Below are 22894 nucleotides of genomic sequence, written 5' to 3' on the forward strand. Positions count from 1 at the left end.
GCCCGTCCTGACAACGGGGACAATGATAAGCATAAGACGACCACCGTCTTACATTATTTTCCAAACTGGACAGTGTGTCGTGGCATGTTCCTTAAATTAGGTCAGCACGGCGTAATTAATAATACAGTATCTAACATCGCCCTCCATTCACACCAGAACCAGGAAGTATGTAGGTCACTTCCTGCTGGTTTTCATCTCCCAGCTCGAGAGGGCTGATTATACAAGATAGCAAGCGACAGAGCATGAAGATACTTGTATTTATTTAATAACAAGGCTCCACTCTCTGGTGTTCAGTGGGAGTTGATCTTGCCATGCACACGGAACCGGTACAGACAGGTATAGTCTGGGTGGCCCCAGTTGGTCTGGACCAACAGCTTGACCAACCTAAACACACCTTTGTCTCCGCCCTGATCGGTGAAAATTGTTTTTAATTTAAGGCAGTGTTAATATGTGCTTAAAGAAGAAGTGGACAATGAATGAGGAAGTGATCAACCAATTAGTCCAAGACTATAATTGTCTGCTCTGAGATGGACTCACATGAAGTGTGAACGTCTGGCTGGGCTTGCCCTCCCCATCATACACAAAGTTCCCCAGAAGGGTTCCCTCTGTGTTCTGCTCACAATCTGACATTCCCTGAGGGAGAGAGGGAGCGCGCACGCACGAGAGAGAGAGAGAGAGAGAGAGAGAGAGAGAGAGAGAGAGAGAGAGAGAGAGAGAGAGAGAGAGAGAGAGAGAGAGAGAGAGAGAGAGAGAGAGAGAGAGAGAGAGAGAGAGAGAGAGAGAGAGAGAGAGAGAGAGAGAGAGAGAGAGAGAGAGAGAGAGAGAGAGAGAGAGAGAGAGAATAAAGGAGAGGATTTACAAAATGTATGTTTCTATTAAATATAGACATCTAACAACATAAAGGCTACGGACTTCATAGACTTACATAGACTAGAATGTTTTTTGGAGCGCTATCGATCCGGCCTGTGGGGGTCTTGTGCAATGCGATATGGTCCAGGGTGACGTGGCTGATGTTGATTGGGTGGGACAGGGAGATGACCATGTGTCCCGTGCCTCCAGCAAAGGCCCAACACTGTCCAGGAAGAAGCTCTGGCTGGCCCTGGTGAGAGAGAGAGAGAGAGAGAGAGAGAGAGAGAGAGAGAGAGAGAGAGAGAGAGAGAGAGAGAGGGAGAGGGAGAGAGAGAGAGAGAGAGAGAGAGAGAGAGAGAGAGAGAGAGAGAGAGAGAGAGAGAGAGAGAGAGAGGGAGAGGGAGAGGGAGAGGGAGAGAGAGAGAGAGAGAGTCAAATGGGATGTCACCCTTGGGTATAGGCAGATAAGAAACTGAGATAATTACTCTCGAAAAGTGTGAACCGTGTGTGTGTGTGTGTGTTTGTGTGTTTGTGTTTTTGTGTGGATGTGAATAATGCAGAAAGAGTTATAAACCTGGATAACTGTGCGGGGGCTTCTTCGACTGAAACATGAAGTCAGAGACAACAAAATGGATGATTTGGGCAGGTAGCTCGGAGAACACAGGTGTCTCAACACGCGACCACCTACAAACACACACACACACACACATCATGCTCTTAGGGGCATGATCTGATGAACCAATGAGGCTTATAGCGATGCCACTGAGGGACAGACCTAACCTTGAGATTCCAAAGCAAAGTCTGCCATCTCATCAGCCACTGGATGACCATTGCGCTGCCCGAGCTGTCACACAGGAAAACAAAACACATCGACAGTTTGATCCGCTGGCTTGGCTTTTAGAACAAAAGTTCAGAATACAATGATAAAACCATCCCCACTGAATTCCCTACTGCTCTTTAGGGTTGTTGATTGGAGTTGATGCCTTACATAAGTATACTACATAAGGACCAGAAGCTTGTCTTAGCTTTCAAAGAACCATGTGTCTCTCTGCTATCCTAATGCCATGGTCCCCTAACACATGCACATTCACGTGCACACACACACACACACACACACACACACACACACACACACACACACACACACACACACACACACACACACACACACACACACACACACACACACACACACACACAACTAACTGATTTTCAACAAAGTTCATTCCTGTACCTTCTCCTGAAACCACTGGTCCAGAATGTCCTGGAGCTCTGTTGTGATGCTGCCCTGAGAGAGGGTCTTGTTAAAATCCCCAATCCAGGTATTCAGATCCACTTGCATCTGCAGGATGAAGGTTATAATCTCATGTAGTCTCACAAAGCTCAAATCTGCAGGTGAACAAGGCGTTTCATCGTAATTTTGCTTCTGAATTGTTTGGTTCTGCAAACAGCAGAACCAAACCTCGGCCAGCGGTGTTGTCAACACCTTGTCAAGACACTTACATTCTTAGAAAAAGTGTTCAAATTAAGTATTAGACCGGCCATCGTATAAATAAAAGTATAAAATCCCTATCTGAAAGCTTCATCCACCCGCGCTAATGAGTTTCTCTTCAGTAGCATCTCTTTAACAAAACAGGAAATTAGGCAATTAGTAACTCCGCCCCTCTAAATTTTTAGTTTCCCTGGCCCGGGTTATGTGCCGTCTCCCAACAGAAGCTCCGCTCTAATACAGTAAAACTACTGGATTTCAGGTTCAATCTCATATTCAGACTCCTACGTGCCTTTGTGTGTACATGAGTGTGACTTGTCTCCTCACCTTGTTCAGGGAGCGTCCCTGATCGGCCAGTCGGGCCCACAGCTGGACCACTCCGTTTTCCAGGTAGAGCTGCTTCCTCTGGAGGATTCCAATGGAGCTGGAAACGTTGCGAAAAATATCATCAAAAAATATCATAAATACGGTGTTCCCTCTGAACCAAAGGGGGGATATTTCAAGCTTGTCTATAACACTGTGGATGCTTTAGGTAAAAATGCTACTCACTTGTCAGTTTCCGCTTCAATTTGTAACATTTTGGTTTGGAATCTGTTTTCCATCTGAAAAAAAAGAAACAACCAAATCATGTTTTTTTAATAAACTATACTGAATAATGGCAGATAATATCATGTTACCATGTTCTTCTCACCGTGGAGACTACATTCTGCTGTTGAATCTCAAAGTCTTGCTGTAAATACAAAATAGGTTTGTTGTGATTGTACTTCAAAAAGGCCACCACTGCACATCTCGAAAACAATGTATTATTGACCACCCTCTCCTCAGCACTAACATAGAGCCTCTTACCAAAATCTCGGTCATGAATTCCTCAGCCTCAGTGTTAAATCCCTTTGTAAAACACAAGTGTAATCATTAGAAACAAGCGCTTATGAATTGATCCAAATATTAAAAGTGAAAGCAATAAGTCCAATTCCCTTTCATACAAAGCTACACTAAGTGGTAGAGGTTAGAAGCGAGTATAACCATTATTTTTTTATAAGAGAATTGAAAACCTGGATGTTTCACACACTGAACGAGTCAAAAGGTATTATACATGTTTGCACAGTGAATAAGTGCAGTTCCTTCCCTTTCTTTTAACCTGCTGCAAAGGACTGTCCTACCTCTGAAGCAGAACCGCTGTGGGTCTGGGACGTCATCATGAACCGAAGTCCTTATGGAGATTGAAACAGTAGAACACTCAATGATGAAACTCTTGTTCTTGTAAGACACTTTAATGTATTATTAAAATGGTAATTCAAATATAAACTAACATAACACATTCAATATTGAGAGGAAGAAAGCTACCTAAAGGTGCAAGGACATTTTATATGAAGAAAATAAGGTTATTTCCTTTGTGGTATTAATGATGGTATACATTTTCAATGACATTCAACACACATAATGTGATAGATAAACATCTTGCCTGACAAGACACATCTTACCTGGCAGGACGACAAAGCTATCCTCTTTCTATCTATATCTTTTTGTACTCCCTGTCTCACTTGCAGGTAGGAACTAGTGAAGAAATCACGTCCAGAAGGATGCCTGCTCTGAATATTTACTCACCAAATATCAGCAGCAAAATGAGGGTCATCTGCCAGTAGAAAAGAGCCCTGTTCTCAGTAGGGCGGTCATTAGCGCCATCTGTTGGAAGAGAGCAACAGGACAGGCTTGAGTGTGTTCACCTATCTGTTTACTTTCCATCTGTTTCTTCCTGCCAGGAGCAGGAAAAAGAGAGGGAATGACATGTAGCATTGGACAACAGTAGGGAATCGAACCTGGGCCTCTATGAGGCATATTGCCCAGGTGGTGCGTGGGTTCGTGGGTTCAGCCACAATTGCTGAGTTGTGAGCTCTAGCTGTATCATCTCTATACTTCTTTATCTAATTCATGTATCTCCCTATCTCCTATTCCATATCTCAGACTACATCCACTCTAAATTTTCCTCCATTCCAGTCGTCTTGTTGTCCTCCACTTGTATATCTCCTTAGCTTCTCCTTAGTGGACTCACTGCCGTGACTCTGGCTTGGTGGACTCCTGGAGGTTCCCTGGAACTCCATCTTGTCCTCAGAGCCGTAGCTGGAGTCCAGTTGGAGGGCTCTGCTGGCCCGGGTGATGGTTCTGCCAGCCCTGGGGCCATGGCTGCTCCGACGCTTCCTGAACACCCTGCAGGGACGGAGATCATGGGAAGAACGGGAGGATTTTCAAATAATAGGAGTGTTCAAATAATAGCCAATAATAAGATGAAAATACACTTAAAACATGTGTGCGTGTGTGTGTGTGTGTGTGTGTGTGTGTGTGTGTGTGTGTGTGTGTGTGTGTGTGTGTGTGTGTGTGTGTGTGTGTGTGTGTGTGTGTGTGTGTGTGTGTCTGTGTGTGTATGTATGTATGTATGTATGTATGTATGTATGTATGTATGTATGTATGTATGCATGCATGCATGCATGCATGCATGTATGTATGTATGTATGTATGTATGTATGTATGTATGTATGTATGTATGTATGTATGTATGTATGTATGTATGTATGTATGTATGTATGCATGTATGTATGTATGTATGTATCTTTGTATGTCTGTGTTCCTATCACTACACATTGATGCACTTACTTGACCGCAGTCTCTCTGTAGGATATTTTTTCCCCGTAGTACCCCAACGCCAAGAGACGAGTGCTATGTCGGGGCATGACTGCTAACTGCTAACTGGAGAGACAAAGACAGCGACAGAGTGGGAGACAGATACATGGAGAGACAGAGACATGAAGAGACAGAGAGGGAGACAGATGCATGGAGAGACAGACAGAGGCAGATAGGGAGACAGAGACATGGAGAGACAGAGACATGGAAACACAGAGACAGAGAGGGAGACGGAGACAGACTCATGGAAAGAAAGAGACAGAGACATGGAGATACAAAGACATGGAGATACAAAGACAGAGACACAGAGAGACAAACACAGACACAGATGCACAGATATAGTCGGGTGAGCAGGCTATGGTTGCCTGTGATACTGCAGGAGGTTAATAATCAACAGAGATTGTTGTAAACGTACCTCTCACTGATTATAACACTTTGAAAAGCTCTCGATGCGCTCCTATCCCCGTGTTCTGGATCAGGAACAAACTTCAAATGACAACACAGGCAAAGATGTTCACTATAGAATGTGTATTCCGTGATGTCACAGTAGGGTCAGTTTAGAAGGTTTGTACAGCAGTTGTAACAAAGCATCCATTGTATGCGTTCTAAAAAGAAAATGCATCTATTATAGTTTTAATAAGCCCTTTATGGAAACAATTATGAGAAAAGTGAGTGAAGTCAAAAGTGCACTAATAATTCAATGATTAAATAATGGCCCATTTCCTGTGTGGAAAAGGGTTTCCGTAATAAATATTTTTTTATTGGTTTCTGTTTCTTCTGATTCTTCTTACCTATTGGTGACCGGACCAGTCCAAGGTGACTTCACTAGTGACTGTTCATTAGCCTATACAACGCCCCACGTTTATTGGCTGATCTTGAAGGACAAGCTGGATGCAACGTGCAGGATTAGCGAATGTATTAAACGGATTCAACCGAGCAGAGCGTTTATACATGGGGCATGATTTGCTGATATGACGGATACAGATTAGGGTGTTTCAGAGGAGAGATGCGTTGTGCGTTATGACGAAAAGTCGCGTTTGAGCGGACTTGCGTGGTTTTGTCAGGAGAACCTGCCCTCAACATTCATCTTGTTATGTAATTCAAATGGATGCAGAACGGCAGGAGAAGTCGCCCATCTATCTAGCGATCTTGGCAACAAAAAAAGCACGAATGGATTATACTGATTGAAAAAGGACAGGGTTGCAGCATATGATCGAATGCACAGCTTTTTTGAGGGGAGAATTATATTTTAAGTATTGGAAGTACGTGTGGGCATCCTGTGGCCTATCCTGAGGTGTAGCGAGGTCGCTTGCAACTGCACTCGTTCCGCCGATCTGGTGCAAGTCTGTTTACAGAGTGACATCTTCGACGCTCGTATCCGAATCCATGCGGATTGGTTTGAGAGGAGGCACATCTGAGGTGTACTCATACGATCTGTATCGTACTGATTTCATTCTAGAACAAGCGTTGGTTGTGTGTTACAATGGCGGGCCAGGAAGAGCAGCCACCCCGGCAGCAGAAGCAGTCGGAGGAGAAGGCGGAGAAGGACATAGACGATGCGGAGCTCGCCCTGACCGGCATCAATATGCTGCTCAACAACGGATTCAAAGAGAGCGACGATCTGTTCAAAAGATACAGGTAACTGCTTCTCACTTCACTAGTCATAGCAAGTGCGAGATGTGGGATGCATGGGTGTTTTTAAATCCTGGCTGTCGCCTTTTAATTATGTAATGTCCGTAGGTTAGACGTGATCAGCATTCAATAAAGAACCTGCACTAAAACCTGATTTCACATGACATGCTTTTCAGGCATGAGCAAGTGTTTACACTTGCTCATTAAAGCATGTCATATTGACCTATTAGAAATGGTATACACACAGTGTGTGTCCGGTATAGCCTGAATACTATTATGTTGCCTTATTAGATTAAACAACCCATCCCGAGTAGGCCTTATTTGATCAAACGGTTTATTTTAAATTGTACTGTTTAGGTTGAGGTTCCTGTTATCCCATGCTTGTCTCTTTCTATTCAGGACACAGAGTCCACTGATGAGCTTCGGGGCCAGCTTCGTCAGCTTCTTGGTGAGTTCTGAGGAAGGAGGGAAGACCTTTGAGCCTCTTGCTCACGACTGCCGCGCCAGACCTAACATTAGGGATCCAACCCGATACCTTTTTGACTTGTAGTCTAATAACATCCTAGTAGAGCCACCAGGCATGACCCTACATCCACCCACCCCCACCCCCGTTACACACATTACTCGATTCCCTTTACAACCGTGAGTGAGTCACATGAGCCATAAGTGTTGTCCTCACGTCCATAACACCTTTTAATTTCCTCTCCCTGTGACTGTCCTACCTGCTCACTCAGGGCTTCAAGCCCAATCACACGCTCGGATTGCACCACAAAGCCTGACACAACTCTCAAACCCACACAGCTGTTTACGGACGTGGTGCTGTTGATAGGAGGGGGGGGGGGGGGGGGGGGGGGGCATGACCCTGTCACCGATGGTTTTGTCATCACAACTGGTTTGAAGGTGGCGAGGGGGTGATTTCATGCTCTTTGTACCAAGATACATGCGTCTCTTATAGGGTAAGGGGTGTGTGTTTGTGTGCGCGTGTGTGTGTTTGTGTGTGTTTGTTTGAAACAATGGTTACTGTGTAATCTGTATCACGAGGCTCTTGCCTCTAATTATATTTGATCTTAACTGGTCAGTTCACGTTAGTCATGAAGAATAATTGTATTATTTCTTGCATTCATATATTGTGGGTGGGTGCATTCATATTATTTCATTCATACAATTATCATTACCATAAAAAACATATAGAGCTTGCAAAACGCATAAATCAGTTAAAGACGTAAGTAAGTAGACCAGTTTTTTCAAACTTCTATTACGCAACCCTCCTTTAAGCATGAGTAATCCTGCATCCGTCACTAACATACAGAATAATGGTATACTTTCTAAACTATCGTCATTGTCGTCTGTGTTATTATTAATCACTTGGTGTGTGTACCTTTGCATGTGTTTGTGTGTTTGCGTGTGTGGGGGTGGGGGTGTGCAGAACGCCATGATGACCTTTGAGGAGGAGAAGATGCAGATGGCCTGTGATGACCTGCGCACCACAGAGAGGCTGTGTGAGAGCGACAGTGCAGGTGTCATCGAGACCCTTCGCAACAAGATCAAGAAGAGTGTGAGTGTGAGGGAAACAGCTCTATACTTACTCGATAACCTTCCCCCGGGACCACAGCTCATTAGCTAGCTCTGGTATTAACAGTGATATGGAAACTAATTACTAAGATTCACATTCCCAGAGATAATTAAAACAAAATAAATATATTTATTCCCAAGGCCTATTTAATGTTAATGTTTATACCAAATAACATGCCTCATTTATACAAAATTTCGTTTATCCCAAAATTCATTGAGCTGCTAAAGGTGTCCTTGGCCGAAAAAATAGAAGTTTATTATATAGTACAGTATGTACATAGTCTGAAGCCACTGATATACTATATGGACTATCAATACTTTTGAATGTTACATATGGCTAAGCCCTCTTGGATTGTGATGCTTTTTGCATGCCTCTAAAGTTGCATGGGTGACCAACCCAGTTTCAAAGTAGAGTAGCTTATCGTCAGAGTAGCTTATCGTATTGGTATCAAAAAAGGAGGAGGAAGACAACTAGACTGTGAGTGATTACACCCTTAATAATACCATGACCCTAGTCAAAGCCACATTAACATTATCACATTCACATTTGACTCGCATATGGATATTAATTCATTCAGTGAGTTTAATTCATGGAGATATTGATCTCCATTACAACATGTAGTGTTCACAGTGAACGTACAACACAAATACATCAGTGGGACAGAATAACATGAAGAAACAGCTGTATTGAAATGATTTGGGACGCAGGCTTGTTCAGCGCATGCGGTGTGTTTGGATAGAGCTTTGGCTGAAAATAGCTCTTCCACAATGGGGAGAAACGGCAGAGCAGAGGGGCCATCATGCCCGATCGCATTGCGCTGGGTAATCGCTGTGGATAGGACTTCTGGCAGAGCGATAATATCGAGTAGGATTTGACACAGAGGATATTTTGTCATTCATTGAACATCCACAGCTTGCTGCATCGAACACTACAGAATAGTCTGGATATAAGATCCCTCCTGTAGCACAGCCAGATAATTCATGAAACTGTGTGCTCATATATATGTGTGTGTGTGTGTGTGTGTGTGTGTGTGTGTGTGTGTGTGTGTGTGTGTGTGTGTGTGTGTGTGTGTGTGTGTGTGTGTGTGTGTGTGTGTGTGTGTGTGTGTGTGTGTGTGTGTGTGTGGGTCAAAGATGGACGCTCAGAGGTCCGGGGTGGCGGTCGTTGACCGCCTGCAGAGACAAATAATCGTGGCAGACTGTCAGGTCTACCTCGCTGTCCTCTCATTCGTCAAGCAAGAGCTGTCAGGTATATCCGCCTCCACCCCTGAACTTAAACCAAAGTTACCATTCTGGGATGGTAGGCCTACATTTAGATTGTTGTCAATAAGTTGTTAGTAATGGCATAGGGTGTGGACCCTAGCATAGAAAAGGAGAGCCACCCCGATTGAAGAGTTTCAAAGTATTAATTTAGGGTTCTTCCAAGCAAGCAAAGAAAAGAGCATAAAGGTGAATAACCCAAATATGATTTTTTTCTAAAGCTATATCTAAAATCTATGAGACGCTATTGCACAAGTGACCACTAATGGAACCCTAAAACAAACTCTGAACTGGAGGATGATTATTAAGCAACACACGTGAAAGACATGAATTGAAAAGGGAATAGTCAAGCAATAGGATAAGAGAATACTCCTTCTCACATGTTTAAATGCCTACTGAGTATTCAGTTCATGGACAATATGACAAAGTCATATTGTCAATAGTATTGTCCTAGTGAGGACAATACTATTGTCAAACTATACACATATGTCAAACTATGACATATGTGTCCCAGTGAGTAGTCATTCGATTCAAACTTTGCCAAAGTTGTCCTAGTTAGTATTCAGCTCCTTCAAACTGTGACAAAGTTGTCCGAATGAGTTTTGCCTTGTGTTCGCAAAGCGTACATCAAGGGGGGCTGGATCCTTCGGAAGGCCTGGAAGATGTACAACAAGTGCCACAGTGACATCGGCCAGCTGCAGGAGGCCTGCCAGAGGAGGTCCTCTCTGTCGGACAACGCCAACCACAACTCGGCGGTGACCTGCGTCACGGCCGAGGCCCTGGACCGCCTCAAAGGCTCGGTGAGCTTCGGCTACGGCCTCTTCCACCTGTGCATCTCGATGGTGCCGCCGCACCTTCTCAAGATCATCAACCTGCTGGGTTTCCCCGGCGACCGCCTCCAGGGCCTCTCCTCCCTCCTGTACGCCAGCGAGAGCAAGGACATGAAGGCCCCGCTGGCCACGTGAGTAGACCGCTTGTCCGCAGTTATGCTGTTAGGATGAGAAGAAGAAGATGTTAGGATAACGAAAAAACTTGGGCGGAACAGATGAAGTATTTTTACTTCTAGTTCTAAGTGGTGTATATACATTTATGTAGACAAAGTCACTCCAATGTCTAGCATTAGGCTATTTTTATTCTACAAGTATTGGTTATACAATTGGCCGTTGGGTGTGTTATGTTTGTAAGGTCAGAGCAAACAAGAGTCATATTGTTGGAGGAGGACCTTTCATTAGTGTTGGTCTGCTGGCATGTCCATCATAATAAAATGTAGGCCCACATTTTGATTTCTGGAACACATTGAAAGAGAGATTAGGAGGCTAAAGGTTTGTAACTTTTAACAGCTTTTCAGAGATATGTAGACCTGTAGTTGGCCATTTATTAATGAGTGATTTAATCGACACTGCTCTTGCATGAAATTCTTCTCAGGCTGGCCCTCTTGTGGTACCACACGGTAGTGCTACCTTTTTTTGCTCTAGACGGCTCAGACACCACCGCAGGTCTGCTAGAGGCCAAAGCCATTCTGCAGAGGAAGTCTTTGGTCTACCCCAACTCCTCCCTCTTCATGTTCTTTAAAGGACGAGTCCAGAGGCTAGAGGTGTGTAATGTGCTGACAATTCAGCCTTTTATCACCTTGTCATACCTTACTCATCAAGTAATATTCCTACATATTTGCCTCTTTAACTAGTAGCATATGCCAATAAAAAAAGTAATTAGAATCTACTTGATTTATTTCTAGCATGCAGTTCTAATGCAGTTCATCTGTTCACTATTTCACATTGAATTATCATCTGCTAATATTTCCATTGAATGTTTCTTCTGCGTGATCTAATCTAGTCATCCTTACCTGTTGTGTGTGTGTGTGTGTGTGCTCTGTCAGGCACATTCATGGCTCATTTGTGTGTGTGTGTGCTCTCTTTCTCTCTCTCCTTTGACCCCAGTGCCATATCAACAGTGCTTTGGTATCTTTCCATGATGCTTTAGAGCTTGCATCAGACCAAAGAGAGATCCAACATGTGTGTCTCTATGAGATTGGTATGTTTTTTCCTCACAAGGTTAGCCGCTATATTAGCCTTTGGTCAACTGCCCCAAGCATAGCACTGAAAAACGTGTGTGTGTGCGTGTGTGTGTGCGTGCATGCATCCGTGTGTATGTGTGTGTGTATGTCTGTATGTGTGTTCCAGGTTGGTGCAGTATGATAGAGTTGAACTTCGAAGATGCGCACAGGTCATTCGAGAGGCTGAAAAATGAGTCCCGCTGGTCTCAGTGTTACTATGCCTACTTGACTGGAGGTGAGACACTTACACACCGTCTTATATACAGTATATATATCTACAGACTAGAGTTATTAAACTTGCGTTATGCCTGACCATGAGAAGGTGAATACATCTTAGTCTTAAGCCCAAAGCAAACCGTCAAACATCCTGCTTCGTGACTCCGAGAGTGTCCACGGCACTTTTACCGGTCGACCTACAGTACGGAAAGACGTGCGGTCTCTTGTTTCGTTTCTGGCAGCCAGACAACTGCATTTTCAGTCGGTTGCAACACACCCTCCGCTTGTCAGCATCATATTTTAAAGGATATATTACCTTTTTCAACATATTTTCATTGGATCAGACTTCAGTCTTGCTTTTCCATTCCAAGATTTGCACATTGGTTCACGTCCATTCTGGGTGGGAGATGCTCTGCGGCCCTCTTGTGCACACGTTAACGTGGAAGTATAAATCCAGGCAGCACTGCAGAGATCTGTGTGGTGTCTCTGAGTCCTGAGACGCCACACGCCTGGTCTTCTTTGGGTCCTCAGAAGTGAGAATTCTGCTTGCCTTGTTGTCGTTCAGTGTGCCAGGGTGCTTCAGGTGACCTAGAGGGAGCCAGCGGGGTTTTCCAAGACGTGCAGAAACTGTTCAAAAGGAAGAATAATCAGATTGAGCAGTTTGCCCTGAAACGGGTGAGGACCACATGTGTTTTCCTCCAGAGAGATGTACAATTTCTGTGTTGTTATTCATTTTGTCGTCAGCGCAGCGTATTAGACTCACCGTGTGTTTTATGTGAGCAGGCTGAGAGACTGAGGAAGACCCCGCCAAGCAGAGATCTCTGCTTCCTGGGTGTCATCGAAGTTCTCTACCTGTGGAAAGCACTTCAAAACTGTTCCTCCTCCAAACTACAGATAATGAACCAAGGTTAGATTCCATGACCTTGTTGTTCCTATTTCCATCGTTAATATATTTCCGTAATAATATTGTTATATTTTCAACCTAGTGCATTGTGCTATAGTCTTATGGTCGAATTCTACATGTACAGTTGACAGTATTATTATTCATCTCATCTGCCCAGTGTTACAGGGTCTGGACGACGTACCTTGCAGAGGTTTAAAACACCTCCTTCTCGGCTCCATTCACAAATGCCATGGCAACACTAAAGATGCTATTCAGGTAAGACTCTTTAGATAGCACTTTGTAAGGGATTAACCACGGCGAGGTATCACATTGTTGGACAAAATGCACGCCTGGGTTGCTGACCAACAATATTAGATATTACCGGTAGTTACCTTCATCGATAACAGGACACCAGAGGAGACTCATTATTACGAAGTAATGCAGACGATCTATCCACAATATGTCACATCCAGGAATTTCAGCTTGCCGCCAGGGATGAATACGGCCACCAAATCAACTCGTACGTACAGCCATACGCCGTCTACGAACTGGGCTGCGTTCTTCTCACCAAACCAGAGGTGGGTTTAGCTTTTGCATCCTCTTATCATGACTGAGAGAAACATAAACTAATGAGGCCCTTTTGTTTATGCTTCTACACAGACGGTCGGGAAGGGGAGATCCTTGCTTCTACAAGCAAAGGTAATTTCCTAAATTAACACTGCAGTTCCCAACCAAAACTGGTGCAATTGATTCCGAAAGGAAAGTTCAATCGATGTTGTTTCCAATGTTTTTTTTAGGAGGACTTCAGCGGCTACGACTTTGAGAACCGGCTCCATGTACGCATCCACTCAGCGCTGGCGTCCCTCAAGGAGCTTGTGCCTCAGTGACCACAGGCTGTGCTGCCTATCCGAGCATGGGTCTCAGTGTGTGGTTCACAAGCCATTCATTCTCCTGTAAGAAGCTACTGTGGACAGGGTCCTCATCTGCCCCATCCCTTTCCTGAACCACCCCTCATCTATATTTGACATGTTTACCTCCACATATGTAGTATCCAACATTTTCAAAGCTCGTTAGACATGTTTCTTTGTGACGGGTGTGGTTGGAGCGTTCATAATGGCACCTCCCATCACCCCTTTTTCTCTTTAATCCATTGAAGTACATAAAAGCAGCCTTTCACTGACGTCATGCGATAACATGAACGCATGGAAACGATCCCGCTGGTTCTTCACTCTTTGTTCAAACAGAAAAACGTGAGGGAGTCATCTGACGAAGTCCAACGCACTCGTGGTGTTGGGTTGTCCTTTTCAACAGGCACAAGACAAAGCCAGTTTACCTCCTATTTGTTGTCATCTTGGATTTCTGGTTCTGCAGGCGCTTAGCTCTCAGACTCCTGGGCTTTGAGACATTGCATTACCAGTTCCACCCAAATGCATCGATCATCCCACCATCGTCTTTGTAACATCTGGCACACCACACGGAAATATCGACGTTATCAGGCAAACGTTAATTTGAAACCAGTGGGTATTGACATGTGCTCCGGAAACCATCAAAGAAATATACTAGTGGATCTACCCCCTCTTCCAATGTATTTGGTATTCAAAGTCAGCTTTATAGACATTAAATACACTCGTTTTTTTCATGTTATAATTATTTATAATTCCATGATGTGGTGATTGAGGTTAAGCAATGAGAGTTGCGGTGAATTAAAACAATCACGTTAAGAGCAGTGCGACAATGAAACAGCCGTGGCCTAAAAAAGCCATCATGATAGACGCCTAGTCAAGTATAGCAGAGGTGAACTTCAAGTTGGGCATAGTTGATGATGGGGTTTATGAGCCCCCGGTGGCTTTATTTAATATGAATGGAGTATTATTTCAGGGCACTCGAACTATATCGCTCTGAAGCATGGTCAGCAGGGAAATACATAAACATCTGAACCCTAGGAATATGTACAAAATAGGTTCTCATTATTCGTCCCTCCCTGGGTTTAGCAGCGTGTAGGCGTACATGTTTTCCTCCAACCTTGTTCACAGCCGACAGTCCAATGTAACCACGAGTGGGGTTGCTGTTGAGTCCTAGAAGTGAGGGTTGGGAATGAATACCATGTTGATGCTGCCTCATCTTGGGTTGTTGAAATTGAGGTTGTGTTCTTTCAGGATTATGGCCTCCGTGTGTTACTTAACTCTAATAAAGTGTTGTCAGTTATGTCGTAGTTATGGTGGGATGTTATTTTTTACTTCAGAAAAACATTGCATTGATTTCATCGTTTATTTTATTGAATACGTATTTAACACAATATGCTTTAAATAAATATGTTCCGTTGCTGAGTAACAAACAAATTTGACAATTTATTCCAAGTAGACATGGTAATAAATTAGTATAAGTTTCAGCTAATGCTCTACTCCCATCTCTAATTGTAACCCTATTAAGATAATGATGATGTCAAGAGTCAACTGCCAGGTTTTTATCAATGACGGTGACATGTGAACATTCAAATCAAAAGGCAGAAGAAAATATTTTGCAATAAAAAAAAAAAAGAAATAAAACATTAATAAGAATGCACTTTGGACAGGGGAGATGAAGTGCAAGAGTCTTTATTATTAACCGAACATGAAGCGTTCACAATCAGCAGAGAGAATGGATGGAGACAGGAAACACATGCTGCACTTAGATCTTGTTGAAAGCAGCAATATCAACACTCTGGATCTAAAAGGAGAAACAAAAAACCATTAGCCTACAACAGCAACAAAAACATTCAACCACATAAAAATGTGGAAATATATTTGGCCTATCTTTATCCACGGACTTCATGCTCGTGTGTGTGTTTGTCTAGTACTCACGTAGTCCTCAAACTTGGTGATCTCCTCCTCCAGCAAATCCGTCCCCACCTTGTCGTCCTCCACCACGCAGGCGATCTGCAGCTTCCGGATGCCGTAGCCCACCGGGACCAGCTTGGACACACCCCACAGCAGGCCGTCTGCCTGTATCGAGCGCACGCACTCTTCCAGCTTCCCCATGTCCGTGTCGTCGTCCCACTGCAAAGAAAGAGTGGGAGGATGGGGTCAGGGGTCGCAAAAGGAGCAATCCATCGAACAGGAGAGTCCGACTCGTGACGCGATGTGTGTGCGAAATGGGAGCCGGCGACGTACAGGCTTGACGTCCAACAAAATGGATGACTTTGCGATGAGGGCGGGCTTCTTGGCCTTCCTTGCTGCATACTCTGTCACCCGCTGCTGTTTGATTTTCTCAGCTTCTGTGTCGTCCTCGTCGCTGCCAAACAGATCAAAGTCATCATCCTCGTCATCGTCGTCCTCGTCTACTGGCGCGCTGCTTTTCTGTTGCTTGGTTGCAGTTCCCTGGAGGATGCGTACACAATGAAGACTCACATTCACACATATAGTCTCACGTCGGAAAAGGAAAGGTTTAAAAAGACTCACGTTTGTGCAGGGGGCAGCGGGCGCCGACGCAGCTGCAACCGGAGACTTCTCCAGAACTGCCACTCGACTCTCCAGCTTGGACAGGGCTGACCTCAGGTCCTCCACAACTGAACAGACCAGGGGAGGAGAGGAGTCAGACTTAATTCAACCCGTCTGTTTAATGAACCTTTTCCTATGGCCTTTCATTTAATTTTGACATGAATGTATTCTTGTTATCATGTTTATAATGGACAGGAATGAATGCAAGTTAAGGAAATAAAAACACAAACTCCCCGGGGGTACCTCACCTTTTTGCAGGCTCTGGTTCTCCTGTTCCAAAGTCTTCATGCGAGATACAAGTTCCCCTTGATCCCCGGCCCCCGTGCCAGTAGTCTGAAGAGTAACCACAGAAGAAGAAAAGAAACCTGTGGTCAGCACCAGCAATACAAGGATAACGGCAAGATCTAGAGAACAAACCAGAAATGAAGCTCACTCTTCAAACCAAGCCAAAGAAGCAGTCACTATTGGGTAACACACAGTTCAAATGATAGTAGCCAGATTAGTTTCACAAATATCTGACAGCAGATGATCTCTAGTCTGGGCAAACAGGGCGTTTTACTTTTCTTTAGTTCATGTTTGTTTCGACCAATCATGTCCCTGGAGACAGCGATCTGTATGCGTGTAATTGATTACACAAAGACGACAAAAACTGAATAAATTAAAAACACTGTCCAAAAGTGTTAAACTCATTCATATTCCGAACCCCTCGTAGAATAACTACTGCAGAAATACCCTTTAAATTTCCGCACATCCAATCTCTTCTAAAAGATTCATCCATTTGCATGCAAAGTTGTTTCCAGTTTCCGGTATCCGGCCCAGGCGCTGTGCAAGCTTCAACCAGAAGCTCTTTTATAACATAGGACGAGTGCTGGACCATGGACAGACCCTGGTAAAGTGAGGAGATTGAATTTGTGTTGGTTGGAGAGATGTTTGTTGCTTGAAAGGGGCGGGTGGGGGGCCCATACCATTGAAGTACAAAAATCCACCAATGGTTAACTAGATGGATTGAAGCAAACTTGATGGATTTAGGTAAAATTATGTCCATGCAATAGTGCAATGGGCCCAATACTTTTGCACACGGAGGTTAACAAGCATGTTGAGATTGCAAGAGATGACTCCAGTGGCACACAGTAGGAGGTGGGCACTTACGAGCTGGGATGGATGGTTCAGGGCAGGCTGACCAGACCCCCTGATACAGAGGGTGGTCTTCATCTGGTGAGGGGGTCAGGTCAGGGACCACAGAGTTTAGGGCCCAGAAAGAGAGTCGGGAAATGAGAGGGAGAGGAAAGGAGGGAATAAACTAAACAAACTACATGCAGATATGGAAAAAGAATAAAATAATAAATAAAAATAAACATTGGTGAGCAGGGAGTCAAATCAGAAAGGTGGCATGCTTGAATGATACAAAATCAAAGAAACCATACGTATGGCGATCCTGAGGAGAACTAGGCGTGGGAACCACAGACTACCTCACGGTACGATACGCGATAAATGGCCCACCATACCGATAATATTTCGATAAGACGGTTCTGTGATAATCAATATATTGTAAGACAATCCTAGAACAATACACGCATCGTTTCCCCCAGAAAATGTCTTAGTCAAGGTGGTCAAGGAGCGGCGCGGGGGGGGGGGGGGGGTGTCTTCGGTGAGGGTTTCAGTTCGAAATACAACCACCTGATGCCGCCATTTCAATTCAATTCAAAAAGCTTTATGGCATGACTATTGTTTTGAACATTATTACTGATGCATTACATATCTTTATTTTCTGTACTTGATGGAAGCACGTTTTCTTTCCCTACGAGAGTTTTGTACTTTGTTATGCATAATAATTTAAAAATATTATTTTTTATACATTGGTAGTCAAGGCGGGGCCCTACTGTTGTTAAGGCGGGGGAAACACTGACACAACAATATATTTATATGTCCAACTATGAATACAAAATGACCATGAAAAGGTAAAGGGCTGGATTTTTTCCTTAATTATGGTCCAAACTGAGTTTTCCGTTATTTGTCTTTGGCTAGTTAACTTCCGCTCAAGTATCCCTCATTCATGTGTGAGCGCCAGCTCTAGGAGCAATGAAGTAGCAATGCGGGGAGTAGGGAAATATGGTTGGAGTGCCGTATTTTATTCTAAAAAAATATCTATATTTAGAGCCAGCATATCGATTTTCGTATCGCACTTAGAAGGACGTCGATACATCGGCGTATCGATATTTTGTCCCACTCCTACTGAGGACTGGGGAGTTGGTTTAAACACGAGCACACAATCATCACACAACCACAGTATGATTCTGCCTGCAGTTGGTAGCTTGGCTATAATGTAATCCAACCAGCAGGTCAAGCAACAACAAGACGGATCGGGTTCGATTTGTGCGTGTAAAAAAAATCCTTTGTGAATTATTAAATGTATTGTAATAAAGTCTACTCACTCCTGCTAGAGACTTCTGGATGTTTTCCCTCGCTCTTGCGATGTCCTGAAGAATGCTGTTAGCTCCTGCATCCTGCAATTGACCAATATTGGACATTATTCTTCAGTTGTAAAAGCTACAGTAGGCAACTTGGAGAAACCATCCCGAGGCTAGATTTCTAAAATAAAACTGAAAAAAATAAATCACCCACTTCTAGGCACGAGACTAACACGAGACTAACTCCATACTTAGATCTTCCTAGCATTCTGGAAGAATCTGGTCATTTGCAATGAGATCATGGGTAGAGTGCACAAAGGTAAGTAGACAGACCGGCAGGCTATCGAAGACTTTCATTCGGGCCTGATAAAATTATTGTGCAGGCTTATACAAGCCTGCCACAGAAACTGATTCCAGAGTATCCCCGAATGTAAACATCTACAAAGCACAATACACTATAGCAGGAAGGGTAGGACGCTGGCTAGGACCGTATTGAACAGTGGGTACCTGGGTTTCTTCTGAAGGCCCAGGCTGCTTCTCGTAGAAGCGCCTCTCTGCCTCATCATAGCGAGGTTTCTCAAACCAGATTTTGTCCTGGGCGAAAAAGTCCACTGAACTCATGGTGGTGCTAAATAGGAAAGGATCGCAAAATATTGTTAACTCAAAACACAAATAATTGAGTCTCACAATTCTTCAATAGAAAAACGATAAAATGTCATGTGGTGCCAAAATTGCTCATCTATAAAAATACCATGAGATTTTTTTTTCTCAAAATCTCTGATATAAATGCAATACCAATGAAATTATTGTACGGACAGCTTAACTCAAATTCTTAAACAACATGCGTATTTTATACTCAAAACCACAACACAAATGGGAACCAAAATCAAACAAACCCACAAAATGTAATCAGTCAAAGCTAAAATAAAGCTACGAAAAAATAAAAACAGGAAAAAGATTTAATAAATAATAATAAAAATAAATAATAATAAAAAGGACAATACTGAAATCACTAAAGGGGAAATCAAATGCATGGGCTGGCACGACGCTCCAGGGCTCGGGGGTCATACTTGTCCCTCGGGGGGGTTCTTGAGGTCACCGGGGAGGCCTTCCTGCCAGGCCTCCGAGCCCCTGTCACCAGCGCAGTCGTGCCCACACACTGACAGTGGTGGCGACTCTCCGCCGCGTCGTAGCGCCACTTGTCTAGCCACACCCTCTCGCTGTCTGGGTGCATCAAGTAGCGGATCCCTGCCGCAGACACCTCTTGCTCCTCGCCGACCTCTCCCGGCTCATCCTCCTCCTGGATGGGATGCAGGGCGTGAAAGACCTCGGCCTTGCCCTGCGCGGTCAACTGGCCCTCTCCCTCCGCCGGCAGCGCGTCGTCCTCTTCCTCCTCTTCGACGAGGCTCTGCGGGTGGTCGGTGCTGCGCGAGGCACCGTACGAGTTGTTCCATTTGGGGGAGCTACTGCTGTTGGTGTTGCTGTAGAGATGCTGATAGAAGGCCGCCTCGGCGTGGTCGTACAGGGGTTTCTCCAGCCACACCTCTTGGAGCAGCTCCACCGCCAGGCGGGGCAGACCATTGATTGGGGCCGCGGGCGCTCTTGGGCTCGGGGTGGCGGGGGTCGGCTGTTGCGACTGATATCCTTCGTCTGGTGTGGGGGGCGTGGCGGGGCGGGCGGCCGGGCAGGCCAGACTCAGCGAATCTGGGACGGGAAGTTGCTTGGGCTTTTTCCTGGGGCAACGCCTGGCCTTTGGCAGGGGGAGTGGGGACCCGGCAGGCTGGGAAGTGGGGGTGTTGGATCCGTAGGGCTCAGTGCCACGACTGACTGAGAGTGCAAGCCAGCATTGATAACGGCCTTCGGCCTGCTCATAGACGCTACTCTCTAGCCACACAGAAGCAGTTTCTGACTGCAAGCCAAACAAGGCAGTGTCAGCTGCCCGGCAGGTCCCCTGCTCCGGTTCCCCTCTGCCTTTAGCTGCTCCTCCGGCCTTTCCCTCAAGCTGGAGCTCTGGGTTAGACGAACGCTTCCGGCGGCGCCGGGTTTTTGCAGGGCGTTTCCCTTCGCCATTGGCGCTTCCACTCTCCGGGGAGGAGGAAGCCGCTTCCACTTTTCCTTGACCAGATTCTGATTTTTTTCTCCCTTCTCCTGCTATTTTAGAGGGAGCATCCATTTGACCGTGGCAAGCAGAGAGAGCACACTCAGAATGATCCATTGAAGGGCACTTAGGGAGGGGGAAGAGGTTCTTCTTGATGGCTTTGGGTTTGAGCCGGGCAGAAAAGAAGAGAATAACAGGGACAGGCTCTTGGATTAGTTACTCAGCATCCATGACGGTTGAGAGACATACAGATGTATTCATTAGACTCTGTGCTACAGTCATTGTCAATAACTGCATTTGCACATTAAGCAGCCCAAGAAGTAAGGCATACCAAAGAGTCAATGAATCAATCAGACAAACTCGTTGGAAGCAGAACATGCAGATGTGTGACAGTTTAGAAGACCAAATCAAAAACAAATTTATTTCAAAAACATGCTTCATGTTCCTCAAGAAGGTAAATGGAATTGGATAAGGATATCTCATGCATTTCACTCTAGAAAAGAATAAATGACATGAAGTAGTAAATAAAGTCATGACATTTTTAAATAAGCATTGTTTGGAATATTTTTCTTAATGACACTGATGTTCAGAGACATGCAAAGAATATTAGTTGAGATGAAGCTGAAAATGCGGTTGACTCCAAGATATATTAGTACACCAGCCATGCTTAAAATACTGTAGTTTCATTGCACAAGAAATGCCTTCCTTGAAGTTTTAATCAATTGTGTTTTTCACATTCATACAAAACCTGATACAAAGCCTGAGCCAAATACAACGGCTTAAATAAATGGACAAATAAATAAATTACATATTTGGGAAGACATTTCATGTGTATTCAAAAATAAGGGTGGGGCGGGGGGGGGGAGACTCACCTTAAGTGTAACTGTTCAATTCAAACAAAATACTAAATCCAAATGCTAAACGCGTTCTTTTCATCCATTAATCCGCAAGCCATTAAAAAGACAAATTAAACAATCACTTATTCGCAAATACAATAAATGACATCATGGGGAATACAAGCAGTTTTATCAAATAAATAAAAGTAAATGAATACAAATTGATTCAATATATACAACTCACTTGTCCAACTCTGAAAGCATGAAAAAAAAGAGGAAATAACGGGTATGGTTAAATTAGAGAATTAGATTAATAAAACATAGTTCTGTTTTAAAGTGCTGTTTAAAACATAATTGTAATCCAATGGTGACTTTGTGAAGTTAGCAGCAGTAGGCCAAATATCAAGCACTCAATGTGTGATATCAACCGACACATCTGGAACAATATTAACAAATGAATGGTGCAGAAGACCCGGTAATTTTTCCTGCCCAATGCCAGTGACATTAATAACCGCCCAGATCCGACATCGCTTGATGGCCATCATTTAAATCTCTCCCAGGGCCCACCTCCCTTGAAGGATGGGAATGGTGTGGCAGACATCCCTTGAAGGGATGGGAATGATTGCCATCAAGGGATGTCGTCGGTAATCACGTATTATTATTATTATCATTTTATGTTAGATTATACCCAGTAAATCTAACACTTGGTCTGAATTTGTGTCCGAATAAAACATACAACGTTGCACATACAGGTCGAGAAGGGAGTCGACCACCTTCAATACTGACGATATCGAAGGTTGAGCTCTGCTCACCTTAGAGTGATACAGATTTCATCTGTGTGTGGGTCATCTAACCGATCATGAGGGCGCTTATTATGTTTAGCATAAGATCAAATCAGATCGTTATCAAAGGGTTATACAATGAATGGTTATCACTGACCATGCTAGTTGCTTCATTCTGATTTGCCGATTGCTAGCTAAGGCTAGCAGTATTAGCACTTTCGTTTATACCAATATGACCGTTTAGCCACAAACTAAGGGCTTAATTTTACACAGAAATGAAGGACTATCAAACACAAATATCGAAACTATTGCTGTCACTGAACGTCGACGACACTTACTGTTGTATTGGGTATATGAATTGGGACGATGTGACACGCGTGGTCCGCCGGTTATCTGCGATACGGGAAGGAGGAAGCCAAGGAAACGATCAAGGCTCAAGCAGAGATGTCGGGAGGTTGGGGGAGGGGACACTTATCATTTAATATATCATAAATCCCATGTGATTCTCGATTTAACTGTGCGTTATTTGCCACACATTTCAGTTGATTGTAATACTTGGTCAGTAGATGGCCAAAAACAAGCTATGCCACAATTCTATGGAAAGGTTAAGCACTTTAGGTTGAAATCTACTATAAGTGTGAAACACAGATCCTCACATTGCAAT

The 22894-nt window shown here is 44.1% G+C and overlaps 4 protein-coding genes across 8 annotated transcripts; 1 reads left to right on the forward strand and 3 right to left on the reverse strand.

Moving 5' to 3' along the window:
• Nucleotides 1–243: 243 nt before the first annotated feature.
• LOC115555470 (SUN domain-containing protein 2) lies at nt 244–5902 on the reverse strand. Its single transcript, XM_030372339.1, has 16 exons — nt 5806–5902; nt 5430–5500; nt 4988–5080; nt 4389–4543; nt 3944–4021; nt 3499–3548; nt 3185–3226; nt 3030–3068; nt 2888–2940; nt 2666–2762; nt 2084–2191; nt 1630–1693; nt 1424–1533; nt 926–1099; nt 538–633; nt 244–407 (listed from the first exon to the last, which is right to left on the reverse strand). The coding sequence occupies exons 3-16, from the start codon at nt 5062–5064 to the stop codon at nt 291–293; spliced, it is 1260 nt and encodes a 419-aa protein (XP_030228199.1). The 5' UTR covers nt 5065–5080; nt 5430–5500; nt 5806–5902; the 3' UTR covers nt 244–290.
• On the forward strand, nt 5901–15182 carry LOC115555469 (tetratricopeptide repeat protein 39C). 2 transcript variants are annotated; one of them, XM_030372337.1, is made up of 14 exons: nt 5901–6652; nt 7046–7094; nt 8073–8207; nt 9353–9467; nt 10100–10439; nt 10904–11072; nt 11416–11509; nt 11659–11766; nt 12313–12422; nt 12531–12654; nt 12809–12906; nt 13104–13208; nt 13291–13329; nt 13428–15182. In XM_030372337.1, the coding sequence occupies exons 1-14, from the start codon at nt 6498–6500 to the stop codon at nt 13515–13517; spliced, it is 1731 nt and encodes a 576-aa protein (XP_030228197.1). In that variant the 5' UTR covers nt 5901–6497; the 3' UTR covers nt 13518–15182. The 2 variants fall into 2 exon arrangements, with proteins under 2 accessions (XP_030228197.1, XP_030228198.1); XM_030372338.1 differs by having other exon boundaries at nt 8073–8201.
• eef1db (eukaryotic translation elongation factor 1 delta b (guanine nucleotide exchange protein)) lies at nt 14885–22812 on the reverse strand. Of its 4 annotated transcripts, XM_030372342.1 has the most exons (10): nt 22569–22685; nt 21693–21702; nt 19022–19142; nt 18539–18610; nt 17256–17318; nt 16355–16439; nt 16068–16174; nt 15780–15986; nt 15471–15665; nt 14885–15336 (listed from the first exon to the last, which is right to left on the reverse strand). In XM_030372342.1, exons 3-10 carry the CDS (start codon nt 19133–19135, stop codon nt 15298–15300), a joined length of 882 nt encoding a protein of 293 aa, XP_030228202.1. In that variant the 5' UTR covers nt 19136–19142; nt 21693–21702; nt 22569–22685; the 3' UTR covers nt 14885–15297. The 4 variants fall into 4 exon arrangements, with proteins under 4 accessions (XP_030228202.1, XP_030228201.1, XP_030228204.1 ...); XM_030372341.1 differs by lacking the exon at nt 21693–21702 and having other exon boundaries at nt 22569–22709; XM_030372344.1 differs by lacking the exon at nt 17256–17318 and having other exon boundaries at nt 22569–22682.
• On the reverse strand, nt 19149–21702 carry LOC115555472 (uncharacterized). Its single transcript, XM_030372340.1, has 2 exons — nt 21485–21702; nt 19149–20770 (listed from the first exon to the last, which is right to left on the reverse strand). The coding sequence occupies exon 2, from the start codon at nt 20727–20729 to the stop codon at nt 19539–19541; it is 1191 nt and encodes a 396-aa protein (XP_030228200.1). The 5' UTR covers nt 20730–20770; nt 21485–21702; the 3' UTR covers nt 19149–19538.
• Nucleotides 22813–22894: the final 82 nt, after the last annotated feature.

This window comes from Gadus morhua, chromosome 12, assembly GCF_902167405.1.
Source record: "Gadus morhua chromosome 12, gadMor3.0, whole genome shotgun sequence".
Taxonomy (NCBI): Eukaryota; Metazoa; Chordata; class Actinopteri; order Gadiformes; family Gadidae; genus Gadus; species Gadus morhua.

What these genes read in the sequence shown, in the direction of transcription:
- LOC115555470 (XM_030372339.1), bottom strand. Translation starts at nt 5,064, where the DNA reads ATGCCCCGACATAGCACTCGTCTCTTGGCGTTGGGGTACTACGGGGAA. An exon ending in ACCAGTGGTTTCAGGAGAAG is followed by an intron (nt 1,694 to 2,083) that starts GTACAGGAATGA and finishes CCTGTGTGACAG; the next exon opens with CTCGGGCAGCGCAATGGTCA. An exon ending in CTTTGCTTTGGAATCTCAAG is followed by an intron (nt 1,534 to 1,629) that starts GTTAGGTCTGTC and finishes GTGTGTTTGTAG; the next exon opens with GTGGTCGCGTGTTGAGACAC.
- LOC115555469 (XM_030372337.1), top strand. Translation starts at nt 6,498, where the DNA reads ATGGCGGGCCAGGAAGAGCAGCCACCCCGGCAGCAGAAGCAGTCGGAG. An exon ending in CGTCAAGCAAGAGCTGTCAG is followed by an intron (nt 9,468 to 10,099) that starts GTATATCCGCCT and finishes GTGTTCGCAAAG; the next exon opens with CGTACATCAAGGGGGGCTGG. An exon ending in ACACTAAAGATGCTATTCAG is followed by an intron (nt 12,907 to 13,103) that starts GTAAGACTCTTT and finishes TGTCACATCCAG; the next exon opens with GAATTTCAGCTTGCCGCCAG.
- eef1db (XM_030372341.1), bottom strand. Translation starts at nt 19,135, where the DNA reads ATGAGTTCAGTGGACTTTTTCGCCCAGGACAAAATCTGGTTTGAGAAA. An exon ending in CCGCTGCCCCCTGCACAAAC is followed by an intron (nt 15,987 to 16,067) that starts GTGAGTCTTTTT and finishes CGCATCCTCCAG; the next exon opens with GGAACTGCAACCAAGCAACA. An exon ending in TTTTGTTGGACGTCAAGCCT is followed by an intron (nt 15,666 to 15,779) that starts GTACGTCGCCGG and finishes CTTTCTTTGCAG; the next exon opens with TGGGACGACGACACGGACAT.
- LOC115555472 (XM_030372340.1), bottom strand. Translation starts at nt 20,729, where the DNA reads ATGGATCATTCTGAGTGTGCTCTCTCTGCTTGCCACGGTCAAATGGAT.